The 15,603-nt window shown below is 46.1% G+C and overlaps 1 protein-coding gene across 1 annotated transcript; it reads left to right on the top strand.

Annotated features, from left to right (window-relative positions):
• The first annotated feature begins 1,482 nt into the window (after positions 1-1,482).
• Positions 1,483-4,001, top strand: LOC135397222 (alpha-1A adrenergic receptor-like). The gene is made up of 2 exons (XM_064628657.1): positions 1,483-2,699; positions 3,277-4,001. The coding sequence occupies exons 1-2, from the start codon at positions 1,718-1,720 to the stop codon at positions 3,666-3,668; spliced, it is 1,374 nt and encodes a 457-aa protein (XP_064484727.1). The 5' UTR covers positions 1,483-1,717; the 3' UTR covers positions 3,669-4,001.
• The last annotated feature ends 11,602 nt before the right edge of the window (positions 4,002-15,603 follow it).

Below are 15,603 nucleotides of genomic sequence, written 5' to 3'. Positions count from 1 at the left end.
TGCGAATAATTTCGGGCGCCCGGGGTTCTTTAACGTGCGCCAGAAAGAAGGAGCATCCTACTGTCACGTCGAATAATCTGCGTAGCCTGTTTCTAATCAGGCTTTCGACTGCTCGCGAAGAAAAGAAAGCTACAACGAAGCCTTTGATGAGGACTACCAAACTGCTGCGAACTTTTTGCACTTTAAGCGTGGTAGTAGACCATCTGCTATTTGTCTGCCTCAACCTAAATGCGGATGATTCATAACGCTTCGCCAGACGGAGCGCGCGGAACCGTCCTTTCGCCTCGGTGACCACGTTCATGCCGACGACGCGACGCCCCCCACGCGGTAAAGCCTGGAAAAAGGAGTAATTTTCTAGTAATTTAACGGGTGTCCGCGCCTTCAGACCACACGTTATAAAACTTGGAAAAGTACCGGGAGAGTTGCGTTGAGAAAATACGAAGCAGCGCGGGTATATTAATCCCGTAAAAGACGAGAGACTTGCCTGAGGCAAACCTCTTCGTCCAAGTATCCGCCGCCGACAAGTCGGCCAGCACAATAAAGCAAGAGGCGCACGATAACTCTTGGAAGGGCTGAACCCTCGACACAGGGACCGTGCCATAATTTGTGGAGTGCGTGGCCCGTGAGGTGTGGTAAGATGAGCTTTCTGAGGCTCAGGACACGGAGAGTAGTCGATTTGTTAAATAGCCGGATGCATGCAGTTTCAGAAGTGAGTGTAGTAACCTGCTAATATTGACAAAGACGAAATAACTTTCTGGTTTGAGCCATGACGTAGTTTCTTCGTATGCGACAAGGAGATCGTGTTCTTTATTCGCAGAACTAGCGAAAGTGTATACGTAGGAAAAGACATTGCCTAGGACACCAGCCCAGATATGTGGAAATGTTTCATAAAGATGTATTTTAGAAAGAAAATGTATGGGAAAACTTTGAGAGCTCTTTGGCCATATATACCCCATAGGCAGCGTAGTCACCACAAAGACTAGTGTCTCATGCAACTGCGGCCAGGTCTACTCCGAACTGCTTAACATACGGGGCAGACATATAAGCAACGCCGAGAAATGTCAGCTCTAAACAGAGACAGGACTCGTAGATAGCAAACTTGCTTAATTAATACGTTGATTGGGACATTGTGTCCTCGCCAGAATATCTGCACAATACGAGTATATGTTATGCAGACAGTTCACTCCTGGTTCTGTCATTCGTCTGCATACATACATGTGATATGGGGTCTCCAAGAGCATTTGTGACACGACAGTACAGTCACAACTATGACGATGACCTGCGGTGTTTCACAATGTAGCAAGAACCCACAGGGTTCGGTCTCTTCTTTATAGGTCCTATATTTGCATAGCTTTCACACAGTGCATTCATTGTCTTATCGACAGAGGGGGGGAGGGGGGGTTGAGAGAATTAGGTGGCTACCAGCCTCACCCTTTCCATCTGTCGTTACTTACTTGCATACTTTCCTCCTTCCAGGTTATATCGACCTCGAGACGAAGCCGGTACGTTGCAGCAATAGAAGAACGAATGCGACAAGCTCCGGCGTTCCTCTCTACCACGAACCACATCTCATTACCTGCTCGAATGGAACGCAGAAATGAACACTGGCAGTATCAGAGACGAGGCACAAATCCCTTTGATACGCTGAACTTGCATCGCCGCACATCTGAATGACACCGCTACCGTTAAGAAAGCCGGTACACGAAGTGATACGGACATGGAAAGTATTACGAGATCATCGAACGTGTCAGAATCACTCCTGGTTTCTATCGCCTTTCTGGAAAACTATTCTTCCTACTTCGCTGAAGACTTGAACGTCACATCGTACCGCTCCACTGCGGACGTTGACTTGACCACAGTTATTCTCAAGGGTGGACTGTTGCTTTTCCTCATTTTACTCACCATAACCGGAAATGTGATGGTCCTCATGGCTGTGTTACTCAACTCAAACTTACGTACCACAACAAACTGCTTCATCATCAACCTTGCCCTGGCAGATCTCTTGTTGGGCGCTAGCGTTCTCCCCTTTTCTGCCACCTTGGAATTGTTAGACAAGCAGTGGTTCTTTGGTCAGATCTTCTGTAACATTTGGGCTGCCACGGATGTTTTGTGCTGCACCGCGTCTATCAATAGTCTGTGCGTCATCAGTGTCGACAGGTACATTGGTGTCACACGGCCTCTAACTTACTCCACCATAGTGACCCACAAGCGCGCCGTCTTAGCCTGCATTTTAGTGTGGCTGCTGTCTGTGGTGATATCCGTGGGCCCGCTGTTTGGCTGGCGAGAACCGCCGCCGTCAGTTCCCTACGTATGCGAAGTCACGAAACAGACTGGTTACGTGGTGTTTTCGGTGGCGTTCTCTTTCTACATTCCAACGTTCATCATATTGGTGCTCTATTATCGCATCTACAAAGCTGCGGCGCGGCAGACCAAGTTTCTGGAAACCGGCGTAAAAATTATCAAGCCATCCGGTGATGCGGAACAGCTAACTCTGCGTGTGCACACGAGGACGAATAGGGCTTTCTCGGGTTCGCAGTGTGATGTGAACGGTACGGACAAAGGCCAGAAACTCTCCACCGTAGGCATACAAGGTCGACTGGCCAAATTCAAGAGGCAAAAGAAGGCAGCCAAAACTTTGGGAATAGTCGTGGGCGTGTTCATTATGTGCTGGTTTCCATTCTTCTTCATCTTGCCATTAAGTAAGTCATGGCATGCAAAATGGGGAGTTAAGTTAAGGGGAGTAAGTTCTAACCCTAACACAGGACTAACAATTATGGGAACAAGGACGCACCTCTATTTTTCAATGCGGTTACCATGGCCATCAATGCACTCAACGCATCTGTTGGCAAGTTCCCTGGTTTCTAAAAAAAAAAAAGTTTTGTCGCACCCCGGAAAATAATGTTCAGCACCTTCCTTCAGCTCATCACCGTTTCGTCGGTGTCCTCGTAGGTGATTCTTCAAATGGCGGGGTAGTAAAATGTCACTGATGTCAAGGAGATGACTGGAGAATAGGGAAGGTGATTGGCGTCTAAAACAGCAATGTATACGCGCATCATATTAATTACTTATATATATTAACACTACTCCCGTCTGCCCTTCCCTGCATGACGTAACTCTCACAATTCTAACAAAGTAGCCAGCCACAGATAGAAATGTTAAAGACACGTTCGGTTCGGAAAGACGTGTCTGGCTGCTGCAGGTCAACTTTGAAAATGCATGCACGACAACCAAACATTGTCATCTTGCAATGGTAAATGCATGTTTCTTTTTACGCAGGCACCCTGTGTAAAAGTTGCACTATTCCTCCTCTCCTGTTCGACTTCTGTTTTTGGACAGGCTACATGAACTCTTGCCTCAATCCGTTCATATATGCATCCACGAGTCGAGAGTACAAGCGGGCCTTTCGGGCCATCCTGCGATGCCAGTGGTCAAAGCATCGAGACGGCGGCTCCAGCCCATACGACGCTCACGGAAACTGGACAGGCTCCAAAAGTGTCACTTACACTCTTCGAAGCCTCAAAGGCTCTGTCGACGAACGACAATCGCATGGGTTGAATTTAAGTGACCAGTGTATGTCTGAAGAGCTCGACTCACTTAGCATTCGCCCGTCGCCAGTGTCGCCCATGGGTCGGCTCAACGAGTTCAAGGCTTCAGCACATAGTGCATAGCGTTCTCATCTGTTCAGGATGATACCTAACGAAATGCGCACTTTGTGAAGAACCCAAGTGAGACCCAAGAAAGAGAGAGCGTCCAAAAGTTAAATGCATAGACGTCTTCCCTCACTGACATGAAACTAAACCTGTGCAATATCATGTACTTTCACGGCAACGTGGAAATGGTACAGTTGGTTTACTTCAATTATTATACAGGACTATGAAATGTTTATGTACAAGCTCGACACGTAGCAGGTGAAGTTCTGGTTACTACATCTATTCTCAGTTTGACTATGTGGTTCAGTGTATACCAGGCAATGGCATTAAAATGAATCACATTGCATCATCTGACATCATCAATAAGTAAGTACCGGATGTGTACCGATGTTTGTCTATTGCTAATGAATTTCATTTGAAAATATGGAAATATCGAACAGTTAATTTGTATGATGCCGTTGTCTTTCCAACGCCCTTAAAAACGTCCAGCACAATCAGTGTACCTTGAGGCCATGTGGCAGTTCCAATATTTCCTAATGTAGATTCTGTGCGGAGAATACATCTTGGAAGATGAGCAAATGCATTACAAAAGCGCATTAACGTGCTGATCTCATTTAAAGGAGCAGTGAATGCCCCTCCATATTTCTTGTTTGTTTGTTTTGTTGTTTTTTTTTTTTTTGCTCTCTCTCTCTATTTTGGTTGCGGCATGATGCAACAAATAATGCTCCTGCAAAGGAACAGAGCCGGCGGTGCCGGCTCCGTCTCGGGTGCTTCCTGGGTTTTCCTCAGACGCTGTCAGACATATGTTGGTACAGTTCCCTGAGAAGTCGGCCCAGGACGCACGTTCCCCCAGACCGCATAGTCGTGACGTTGCCCACCTCTGTACACTCTTAAAACGATCACTTCTAATAGAGGTAAAAAATTTATATGCGTTTTTACCTCTAAAAATAAAAGGTACACTCTTAAAACGGTCACTTCTCACCTTACCTCTGAGAACGGATAACTCCTGCTGTAGAGGTTACATAATTGGTAACGAGCTTAGACGAAACTCTCTGGTGGCCAGAGGTTATAGGCAGCGTTATGATCACCCGCAGGAGTTACACGATCACAATGCGTTCGGTGTAACCCGTAAACAAACTGTTACTCGTAAACAGGTAATGCTTATGACGGTTCTGTGTGCACTGTGTCAGCGGAATACTTTCAGGTTTCTGCCGCGAGACGAAATAGTCACACCCTATTTCATAAACCTCTGTGCTCAAACATTACCGCGTACACAGCGCAGAGAAAGAGCAGATTTGAGAATTAATTTCGGAGTATTTTCGGCATGCTTTCGATCTTGACAGCCAAACACATCCAGGTATTACGCGACGTTGTGCAATGCCGTGTCAGTGCTCGGTTACCCTAGTTAGAGGTTATCCTATACCTTTTACTTTTACTGGCAAAAGCTCGTTTTAACAGTGTAAGGCCGACAACGGTGAGCACTTTCATTAGCACCATCACCGGTGAGAACGGGTCCCGGGGACGACTCCAGATGGGTCCTGCCCGGGCCCCCCTCCTCACGTCTCCTGGTGCTAGCAACCGTCGGGCCTTGGGTCGTGCGGGCCCTTGAAGGGGCCCGGGCCCCAGACCTCCATCCCCGGCTACCCCCCACCCTCTCGCCGGCCCTGTAGATTGGCTGACTTCATATGTCTACGTGTGAAGGAGCGAGATGAGGCATTAAGTAGGCCTTCTCTATCTATAGGTGGTGTTGGCACCACGCAGGCCTGCTGACGTCACACGAAGACATCGGACCGGGCCAATGGCTGCTTTTCCCGGGTGTTTTTGTTAATTTCATTGCGCAGTTACAATACACCGCACAGCGAAAATATTGTGCATGGCGGATACTGATAGACTGCTTGATGAATGAAACAGGGTTTCGAGCCATGGTAAATGTCGCTTCCTTACTCCTTTAAGATCTCTCAAGGGAAATGGACCGAGTGGGTACGAAAAATGAAGAACAATTATTCTGTTCTTGAAAGGCTGAATCCCTATTGATGATTGAGTCCCGCCGCTGTCTGGCTTTCTTGACAACTGCGTTATTTCGAGCTTTCAATGTTCTTAGGCGTTCGAGGCTTTGTGTTTTTGTGAGTCTGTTGTTTGCTGTCCTGCGCTTGGCTAATTTCCTCATTGTATCCAGACGCTGGTATAACTGTCCACATGCCAGACCCCGCCATGGCCAAAAAAGAGGTCACTGTGCCAAAATAATTGAAAAGATTTATTAATAAGCTTTAGAAATATGAGTAGACAGCTTGTATAGAACTCGGTGTAGGTAGCTTCACCCCCCCCCCCCACACACACACAAAAAAAAAACACAAAAAAAAAATCGGTTCCCTGACATGTCAAACGATGCAAGTACGAATACCGAAGCGAATAATTCTATATTTGATTCGATTTCCGAATCGAATAGGGAATTTTGTATTCGAATTTCGAATCGAATCGATATTTTTCGATACCGAATGTATTCGAATGGTTCTGAAGCTGCACACGCAATGCCGAAAACGGCACAAGTTACAGCATAAAACAAAGTGAGCGCCGCTACTTCATATTTCGATCCGTATGAATGTATCACGTATATACATGCTGTACAGATGTCGTTCGTACATGTGTCCGGTCCGGTTATACAACTATTCGCTTCGTATTCGACTCGGTTACGTATTTGTTCGCTTGGTATTTCGTTTCGCTATGTATCTATTTGCCTCATATTCGCTTCGGTTTTGAAATAATTATTCGCACATGCCTAATCAGTTTAGTCCACATTGATTAGTCTGCGTAGATGCATGCTCAATTTTTTTAACGTTTTCTTATCCCAAATGCTGCAATGAATCATTTTGTTTTTTTTAGACGTCTGTATAATTAATATCCTTTGCTAACTCCCATTATCATATTAAATGTGCTAAATCGCTACTAGCCTAGAAAGCTGTTGCTGGAGTGGGACACAGAAAAACAAGATGAATGACATCGGTGCGATGCATTAGGCGTTAAAAGTCAGTGGATATTGAAATTGTTTGGGTGTTTGCAGTAAGTAAAATAGAAATGTCGCTGATTACCAGATAACAGATTCACGTTCCGAAAAATTGACTAGTTTGCAGGATTGGCGTTATCACTCATCTATCAATCTAGGTTAGCTACACTCCAAAAACAGAGCTTCAACCGCATAGCACGCTCCTAGCCAGCCGTCACCCCGAATGACAACGTTCTCTCCCCTGATTTGATTAAAACAGAGGGCGTACACCATTTTTGCGGCAATTGTGAACGGCATCATGCCACAAAAATGACGTACGCACCCTGTTTTCAGCAAATCAGGGGAAAGAACGATGTCACTCGGGGTAATGGTTGGCTAGGAGCGTGCTATGTGGTGAAATTCATTCTTTATAGAGTGTATGATGCTAAGGCTTGGTCTCTGTAGCAAGTTCTAATATTGGAAGACCGACTCAGTATCAGAGTGTAATTTTAATATGGTCTTCCTCTATGTCAATGTTAGTATATACAGGATGTGTCAGTTAAATCCCCGGGCTAAATAATTCGCGAACAGGGGCACCAATCGAAGAACTTTTTTACAAGTATCTGTCCGATACCACCTACAGGCTGCGCACCGTGTGAATGTGTGGGAGGCGCTCATTATTTAAATAAAAATTCAAATGAGCTTTGCGAAAAACATAACTTCTAAAGCAGGGCGCCGTCGGCATTAAAATGGGTACTACTCCTTTTGGGACCTTCAGTGGACACCTTTTAGAGAAAAATCTGCCACCGAAGCGGGTCATTTGTTGCAGTAATTAATTGGTTTCGGTTTACATATTTTTGTCGCGGCTTCTAGCGGTAAAGCGCAAAAGGACGCTCTACCACTCCCTTATCCACCAATGAACTACGTGTTCTTGAGCTTACTTCGCAACGGGGAGTGCTGAAGAAAAAGTAACAGCGTCGGACAGGCTACGCAAGTCCCCGCCCGGCTTATCTGACTGATATGCGCCCTTTCACTGTTGTGATCGCACGGGCAAAACACAGTTATACTCCTGTCACACGGCAAACCGAATGCCATTCCCAGTGAATGACAATCGCTCCGAATGTCATTCATTTGTCTTACATCGAGCTACACGAAGAAACAGAATGTCATTCGCAAATGATGTCAGTGTCGATAATTAAGACACCGGGGCCTAACACCAGAAGTATTATACAGGTACATTAGTTATATTTTCATTTGTTTTTTTGGTCGAAACTAGCGAAACATTAAATTATTTCGCAGAATCGTTGCCTTTTCAAAGACACCTAATTGGCTAAGTACTACAAGCAAAGAGTCAGACAGCATTTCAAATGTCAATTGCGAGAAATGGCCTTCGGCCTCTCAAATGACCTTTGTTCGGGGGCGCCTGCCAGACAGGCAGGAAATGAGTGCTCCTCAACTGACTGCCCTCACCGGCTCCCTTTTTCGGTTTCGGTTTTCCTGTCTGCTGTGGAAATTTGAAGTTGGTCTTTGCGCCACAAATCAAGATGCACTTCTCTAAATAGGATCTAAATACGTTTACACAGTTTCACTCCATTATCCGCATTTTATAGGTTTTCCTACATTCAGCTGCGAAGGTAGCGTGGGTACAATGGCATAACACTGTTGTCGAGATTGCTCCTTTCTGCTCCTCAAATGTCGTTGGGGGCCTCCTTTCGCGTTGATGGTCATTTCTTAGAAAGGTCCTTTGAGCTGCCGTCTGACACGGCTGTCAGTGGTCATTTTTTGCAAATGAAAATTCCCCGAAGTCCTTCGAGCATGCCGTCTGACTGGGCCTATCTGCACCGCACTTGGCAACGTGGCGACTGGGAACGAGGGTCGTTCTCCGAAAAACAGTGTTGAGCCTTCCTTCCTTCGCGTCGAAAGTTGTCAAATTCGTGATAAAATATTGGAGTATAACTTTTCATTCGTCTTTCATTTGTTAGAACGGTTTATCGTTGTTGTTTTTGATACCACTCTACAGCGATGGTACGTTGTCGGTGCGAGAGGGAAAAGCGAATGAGTTCCCCGAACACATTCGCTGGGCGAATATCATTCGCATGTATTGCCATTTGATTTCACCGTGTGACACGAAACGAATGTCATTCAGTGCGAATATCATTCGCTGGGAATGACATTCAATTTGCCGTGTGACAGGGGTGTTAATCACATGCTTTCCATTGTTTCTCCAGCACTCCCCATAGCGAAGTAAGCTCAAGAACACGTAATTCATTGGTGGATAAGGGGGTGGAAGGGCGTCGTTTTGAGCTTCACCGCGACTAGCTACAAAAATTTGTAAACCGAAACCAATTAGTTACTGGAACAAATGAACCGCTTCGGTGGCCACCGAAGGTCCCGAAAGGTGTAGTATCCATTTTAATGCCGACGGTGCCCTGCTTTAGAAGTCATGTTTTTCACAAAACTCATTTGAATTTTTATTTAAATAATGAGCCCCTCGCACTCATTCACACGATGCGCGGCTTGTAGGTGGTGTCGGACAGATACTTGTAAAAAAAGAAAGTTATTCGACTGGTGCACCCGTTCGCGAATTACTTAGCTCGGGGATTTAACTGAGACACCCGGTATATGCCTCGTTGACTAGTACAATTTTTTCCAGTTCGTCGTTTAACTCTTTGTGACCCTAAGCCCTCCAAATAATTAGATAATTACGCAAATTAACCGATTATCTAAAACAGGTTTGCTAAGTTTTTTTTTCCCCGTGGGATATGACATATGGGTCCTCGCCATAGCTAGGGACAGCGTTATACAGTTATTCACCAACTATCCGGTCTACCTTCCGCATACACATGTACCTATCCCCTGTACGTATAACATGTTACAGTTTCAAGGTTACGTTGTAAAGAAGGTAAGTCACACATGCAGGCAGGTACCACTGTCAAAGCACCCAGAGTTGCGAGGGAAGTTTTGCCTTGTTCGATGTCCCAGGTAAGTGCCATGATCAGTTCATTCGGTTTGACTCGTTTGAGATTTCAGACACGTTATCATCAATCCTAATCATTTCCCATCATATCATAATTCATCTGTGACGGAGAAATCACCTCCTTGTTTAATACTGCGGTATTATCTTGCGAAGTTACGTAACTCACAAGCAGCGATTTATCCAGGCACCCCCCCCCCCCCCGAAATGTTAGGCGACACCCCCTAACTTTTTACCTGCGCAGCCCCCTACAGGGGGAGCCCTTGCTATTTCACACGTAATGACATGTCGGTAAGGATACGTTGAGCTGTTATGACGTAACTGTAATGACGACTCCACTCCCCACCCCACCCCCCAATTTTTTCAACACCCTCGTGCTCGTGATTCTGGATAAGCTACTGCCTACAAGGTTCCTTCTTTTCGCCAGTTGCCAAGAAAATGTCCAAGACATACGCCAAGTATTTTTCTGAACGTTTGTCACAATCTGAAAAAATACCGACATTTCGCGCTAACAATAATATAACGTGCACATACAAGCGACTAATGAACGTAACGTCTGAGGAGTTGGGGACGAGGAAAAGACAGTAAGCGATCGACACAAACTGCCGGCCCTGTACTGTCATGTTTCTGTGTTCAAGACTTTTTCTTTCTTGCTTTTTTTTTTTCGTCCCCAACTGTTCAGACTCAAGGAGATGCTACCTTCCTCATATTCAAATTGTGTTAGACGTCTGTGTCGGACGTTTTAGGGAGCCACGCCATGTGGTCGGTCTTCCACTTTGATGTCAATACAAGAAGAAAAAAATGCTCATGACTGGCGAAACATTATTTCTGTATTTTCGGACATGTGCCAACATAGTTAAAATTGCAAACTTTCAAGCAAAGCTCCTATCCACTTCCAGACAAGAACCGTGAGGCTTAATAGTTACTCACAAAAGTACAATGTAAAAAAAAAAAAAATTTTGCGGTAGAGACATGTCATATGTCATCGTGTAAATAGGCAATGATATTAATAATAGATAAAATAGAGAATAGATGATACCAGCTTCTCTGAAAACAAGACATGCGCGGCTTCTGAGTGGATATAGGCCGTTCAAATGCATGAGTCAAGATTTTGATTGATATTTCCGTTACTACACGAAAATAGCGTACGCAAGACATTATACAACTTCATTCACATAATTGTGAGTCCGCAAAGTTTGAGGCGAATCAGACCCCGTCGTCTTGCACTGCTACGATTTTATCGAAACGTGTGACGATTCCGATAATCACATTATTGCAAGGAACGGTAAAGTGCAGGGTGGGTGCAGATAAAGTGGCCCCACATTTTCGCACATAGCGCTTTGCCTGCATACCGTACGAACTTCCGGCGGCGCACGACTGCGCATTTATGCATTTATATTGTGCAAATCTAGAAAAAAAAATCGTCGTAACCAAACTTCGCGTAATAAAATCGTTAGCAAAGCGAACTGCGCACCGTGTATTTCCAATGGGACATGGCTGTGTAGCACAGTTGCATCGCCCTACCGCTGGGGGTGCCACCCACGCAGGAACAAAGCGAGATCTGGTACGCCGAGCGGTAGCTAGACTCAACTGTGCCGTGACCGCCATATTGACTTCTGCATAGGAAAATCGGAGAGCAACTGAGAGTGCACGGAGAGTAACGTTTGCATGAATAACTTTTTCGTGACGTGAAGCTTGGTTACTACAATTTTTTTGGCCGTTTTCATCGGATAAATGCGTCATCCCGCGTCACCGGAAGTTCATGCGGTAAGCAGGGAACGCCATACGTGCATAAATGTGGGGCTACCTTATCTGCACCCACCCTGTACATGTGAACTGTGCGGTTTCGTAGTGTATATAATGCGCCGAAATAACATCGTGTCGGTACTCTCGGTTGGAAAAGCACACCATAAAATTTATACGATGTGCTCATACGCACCCGTATTTGTCCATTTATATCGCGTCCTGTTACCGTTAGTCGCGGGGTGAAACGCACGTTAACCATATCTTGCACTATCCCGAAGGCGAGACGAGTTCTAAATTTTTTCCACATCACTATCGCACTGAGCAAACACCCCTCAAATTTGCCCAAACAACCAAAGTGCCCGCGAGCATGACACTTTATGGGCGTTCAAAATGGAGAGCCTGACGGGAGAAGGCATCCCGTAAGGTATAACTTTCGACCGAACAACCGCCCAATATACCGCAGGCATTCGAGGCGTAGTGGATTTGCTCTTAGTACGGGTTGGACAGAAATATATTGAGTCTGCACAGTCAAGGCTCCAACTGCAAAGTTACGGTGCGATGTAATACTTGCTGCTCCTCGTCTAATGGAATTTATTGCTGCCCAAGTTTTGCCTCAGTCCGGTCAAACCTTATTGCCTGAGGTAAAGACTCGCAGTGAGATGAACGGCCCAGAGGAAGGGAGAAGCAAAATGGAGCTTCCGTGACACGCCGAGGCTCCACCGCATAGACATATCCCTTTTCTTTCTTTCTTTCTTTTTCTTTTTTTTGTTTTTTTTAGCTGTTGGTGGCATAGCGTTGCTCGATGGTCTAGGCGGCCTGGAAAGCAAGATAACGCATCCGACATTGGAACTTTCCTGTTCTTATCTTCTGTTTTTCACCCCTGGGAATCCCAGCTTTTCTTGTGTATGTGTGTGGGATATTGTGCGCTTTCGAAAAAATTCACGGTTAAGCTAAAAAATGACGCGCCAATATAGCCTTTCCTCTGCTATAACTTACATCGTGCGTATAGTCCCCACAAGTCGACAGTGGCAAGCAAGATGCCGATAAGACCGAAAGAATGGTTTATAAGCGTTGTGTTTGATACAAACATGATCCATCGTGTAAGACACCAACCGATTTTGAAAATGTCATCTAACCGAGCAAGACTCCATTTGTGCGTGAATGAAGAATGAACTTTGTGAGAGAACACGTCTGGCTTTATATTTCGACGTAACTGTAACTGCAATCTGACGGTACGTGCGTGCTGGATTCCCAGCTACAACAGAACAGCACCCGCGTGCGAGAGTGCACGAGTGTACACAGCCGTTTATTGAACTCACACGGAGGGCCACAGATACTTTTTTCACCACAGAAGAGGAGCCATTTCCACTGCTCTCAACTGTATGACGCAAGTTGCACGATTCACGGCCCACAGGTAACCCATCTCTACAAACACAATGTTATTTTACGTTCTACGATGATACAAAGCACCACACGCTGGTGCAACCGCGCTACCTCTCCAGTCCTCGTCGCAGAGCTGACGTATTTCTTGCGGGTGGCGTTCTGTAGGAAGTTAAATTCGCTGATGCACTGTAGTTGGTGTCTTCGCGTCTACCTCCAACTACGGAGCGATAGGCGCCGAGAGGAATCATGTGCGCTTCGCTAGTCTTGAAAACGACGACGGCGAACGCCAAGATACTGGCTACGGTGACAATGCCAATCCCGGTGTAGATCTTATCCAAAGTCCATGTTCTTCTGTTCTGGGCGTCTTGATGTACGGCAGACGAGGCTGGCAGCTGCCGCGCTAGTGGCGTCTCGGGTGGCTGCGCTGGCGGATCGCTGGTCGCCATGACCCGCTAGCTTGCCCGCGGTTGACGCGCCAGGGAACACGGGCGGGGCCTTCGGCACTCGTGCTTTGTGGCACGCGACAGGCAGCATCCCTGGCTTCTTTTCCCTCGTTGAAGCTTCAGGTACGTGTTTATACTAAGACGCCAGCCTAGTTGCTCGAATAAGCAAGCCTCTCAAAAGGACTCGTCTGAGGACACTGATCGTTGTCCGTGTGGAGAATTTTTACGGAAACTGGCGATTTCTTTTAGCACTCAAATACGTTTTGGGTCATGCCTGTCCTGAGTAACCAGTAAGCCTCAACTGTACCTTGCAGGCTGGCAGGGAGGAGTTTGGTAACATCCTCATTACGATACAACGGCATATGCCTGAACGATATTTCTACATAGTACCATTTGGCATTAGAGGTGCCCGGATTTTATTTTCTCTTTTGCATGGTTTCGTGGCGGCCGTATTATAAATTCTCTGTTCCAACCAAATTCCTGCGTACAAAATGCGTGAGTAATAAAGCGCGTGCGGAATTTCTTCCTCTCCTTTGTTTTCTTTTTTTGGTGGGAGGGTATTTTCAACTTTTGATAGGACAGATTTTATACTTTAATACTCTGTGTGCTTAAGCGTACAGCTTTCATTCGATGCAGTGGTTGCACAGCTTCTTCAAACGCAGTAACTTGTATGTTTGAAGAACGCAACAAGGCACAAGGATGGACTATACACGGAGGCAGTGTTAAACAACAACTGGTGTTTATTGCGGGTCGCCCAGCCGAAGGCAACGCGACGGAACATTCATATCGCGATTGTCCCATGTGTGTCGCCCCATACACTTAGCTGCTACTGCCTGTAGCAACAAGTAACAAAAAACAACGTCCGTTTCCGTGCAGAAACGCGATCTTATCTGTGCCTTTCAGTATTTGACAAAGTTACAACAGAAAGCCAAATGACAACAAATACATGAAATGACGATGAATGAGGAGACTTGCACAGACACACAAAGACAGCTGTTTCTACCAGTGCCGAACAACGGGCCTAATGAGGAAACGGTGGCTGCCACATTTCTACCGTGTTGCTGTTGGATCATTAGCTTCCAAAGGGTAATTAATCATGCAGCAACCATTTCACAGAACAAGTAGGGTAATTAGGATTGAACTAATATGCATAGAACTGCTATATACGAGCGGATTTGGTAAACAAGACCGCGCCATTTGTGAGGCGTTATTAGCAGCAGCAACCATCCGATACGGATGTCATCGGATGTGATATGCTGAAAGCGCATAAATTGCCATCACGACGCGTTAACAGCTCAATGACAGCCCAGCTCGAGTGGTTAATTGCTGACACTCTCGTTTCACTTTGTGACACGCAGCGACATTACCAAAGGGTGGAAATGCGTTCGGTGGAGCTTGAGCAGTTTCATCGCGAAGTTTTCGCGGAAGTTTCATTGGGAAGGCGTTAGGCGGCGGTGCAAAGTTGCCGACATCCCGGCAATCGAATAGAACGGCTATAACGTCCACGTTGCGGCCGCGGTCGGATGCCACACTGGTGGGCGGGTAGATTCGATTGAAAAACTTTAAGGGAGCTGTCGTACCCAGGGATCGGAACCGGTATTTTTTTCGGTCCGGTTCGGGTTCGGGTTCAGGCATAGTGGTTCGGTTCGGGTTTAGCTCCGCTGAACCGAAATTATCAGCTTGAACCGGTTCAGGTATATCGGTTCAGTTCGGGTTCGGCTCAGGGAGAACCCCCACCCCTCGCACATACACAGACAAAAAAAAATCTGTCAGCGGTCGGGGCATTTACAGGGATTGGAACAGTTACTTTTTTCGGCATCGGTTTAACCGGTCCACGAGCAGTAATTTTGCTACATGCAAGCAAGCTTACGCTCACCGTACACGATTGTAAGAGAAAGGTGTGAGATAACCGTTCAGGTGAGCAAAAAAAAGGTCGGTCAGTAGTACAATTAATTTTACCTCTGAACCGATTCGCGAACCGGTAACCGTATCAATTGTTTTCGGTTCAGTTCTGGTTCGGCTCAGGACAAGCAAAAAAATCGTTCAGGTTCGGTTCGGTTCGGGTTCGTCAGAAAATAACGTTTTTTTTCCGGTTTTCGGTTCGGGTTCAGTTTCGGTTCCGATCCCTCGTACCTCGCTCCAAGTTGTCCATGACAAATGCGAAAGACAACTATTTGGATCCATGTACACCTATACATTCTAATGGCTTCTTCGACTGGCAGCACCGATCGCTCTAGAGCGCTATCTTCGAATCTTCGACTGGTCAAAACGGAACGCTCTGACAACAGCTTCGGCAGTTGTTTCTTGCTTCCATCTTCTTTCTTCCTCCAGCTCGGAGCGCTCTGGCTTAGAGCATTGGTACCGCCAGTCGAAGATACCATAAGATAAGTTGATAAGTAAATTTAAAATCATACCATACCGTACTAT

This window comes from Ornithodoros turicata, chromosome 1 (assembly GCF_037126465.1).
Source record: "Ornithodoros turicata isolate Travis chromosome 1, ASM3712646v1, whole genome shotgun sequence".
Classification (NCBI taxonomy): domain Eukaryota; kingdom Metazoa; phylum Arthropoda; class Arachnida; order Ixodida; family Argasidae; genus Ornithodoros; species Ornithodoros turicata.
This window is presented reverse-complemented; position numbering and strand designations above follow the sequence as displayed.

What these genes read in the sequence shown, in the direction of transcription:
- LOC135397222 (XM_064628657.1), top strand. Translation starts at nt 1,718, where the DNA reads ATGGAAAGTATTACGAGATCATCGAACGTGTCAGAATCACTCCTGGTT. An exon ending in CTTCTTCATCTTGCCATTAA is followed by an intron (nt 2,700 to 3,276) that starts GTAAGTCATGGC and finishes CTTTTTACGCAG; the next exon opens with GCACCCTGTGTAAAAGTTGC.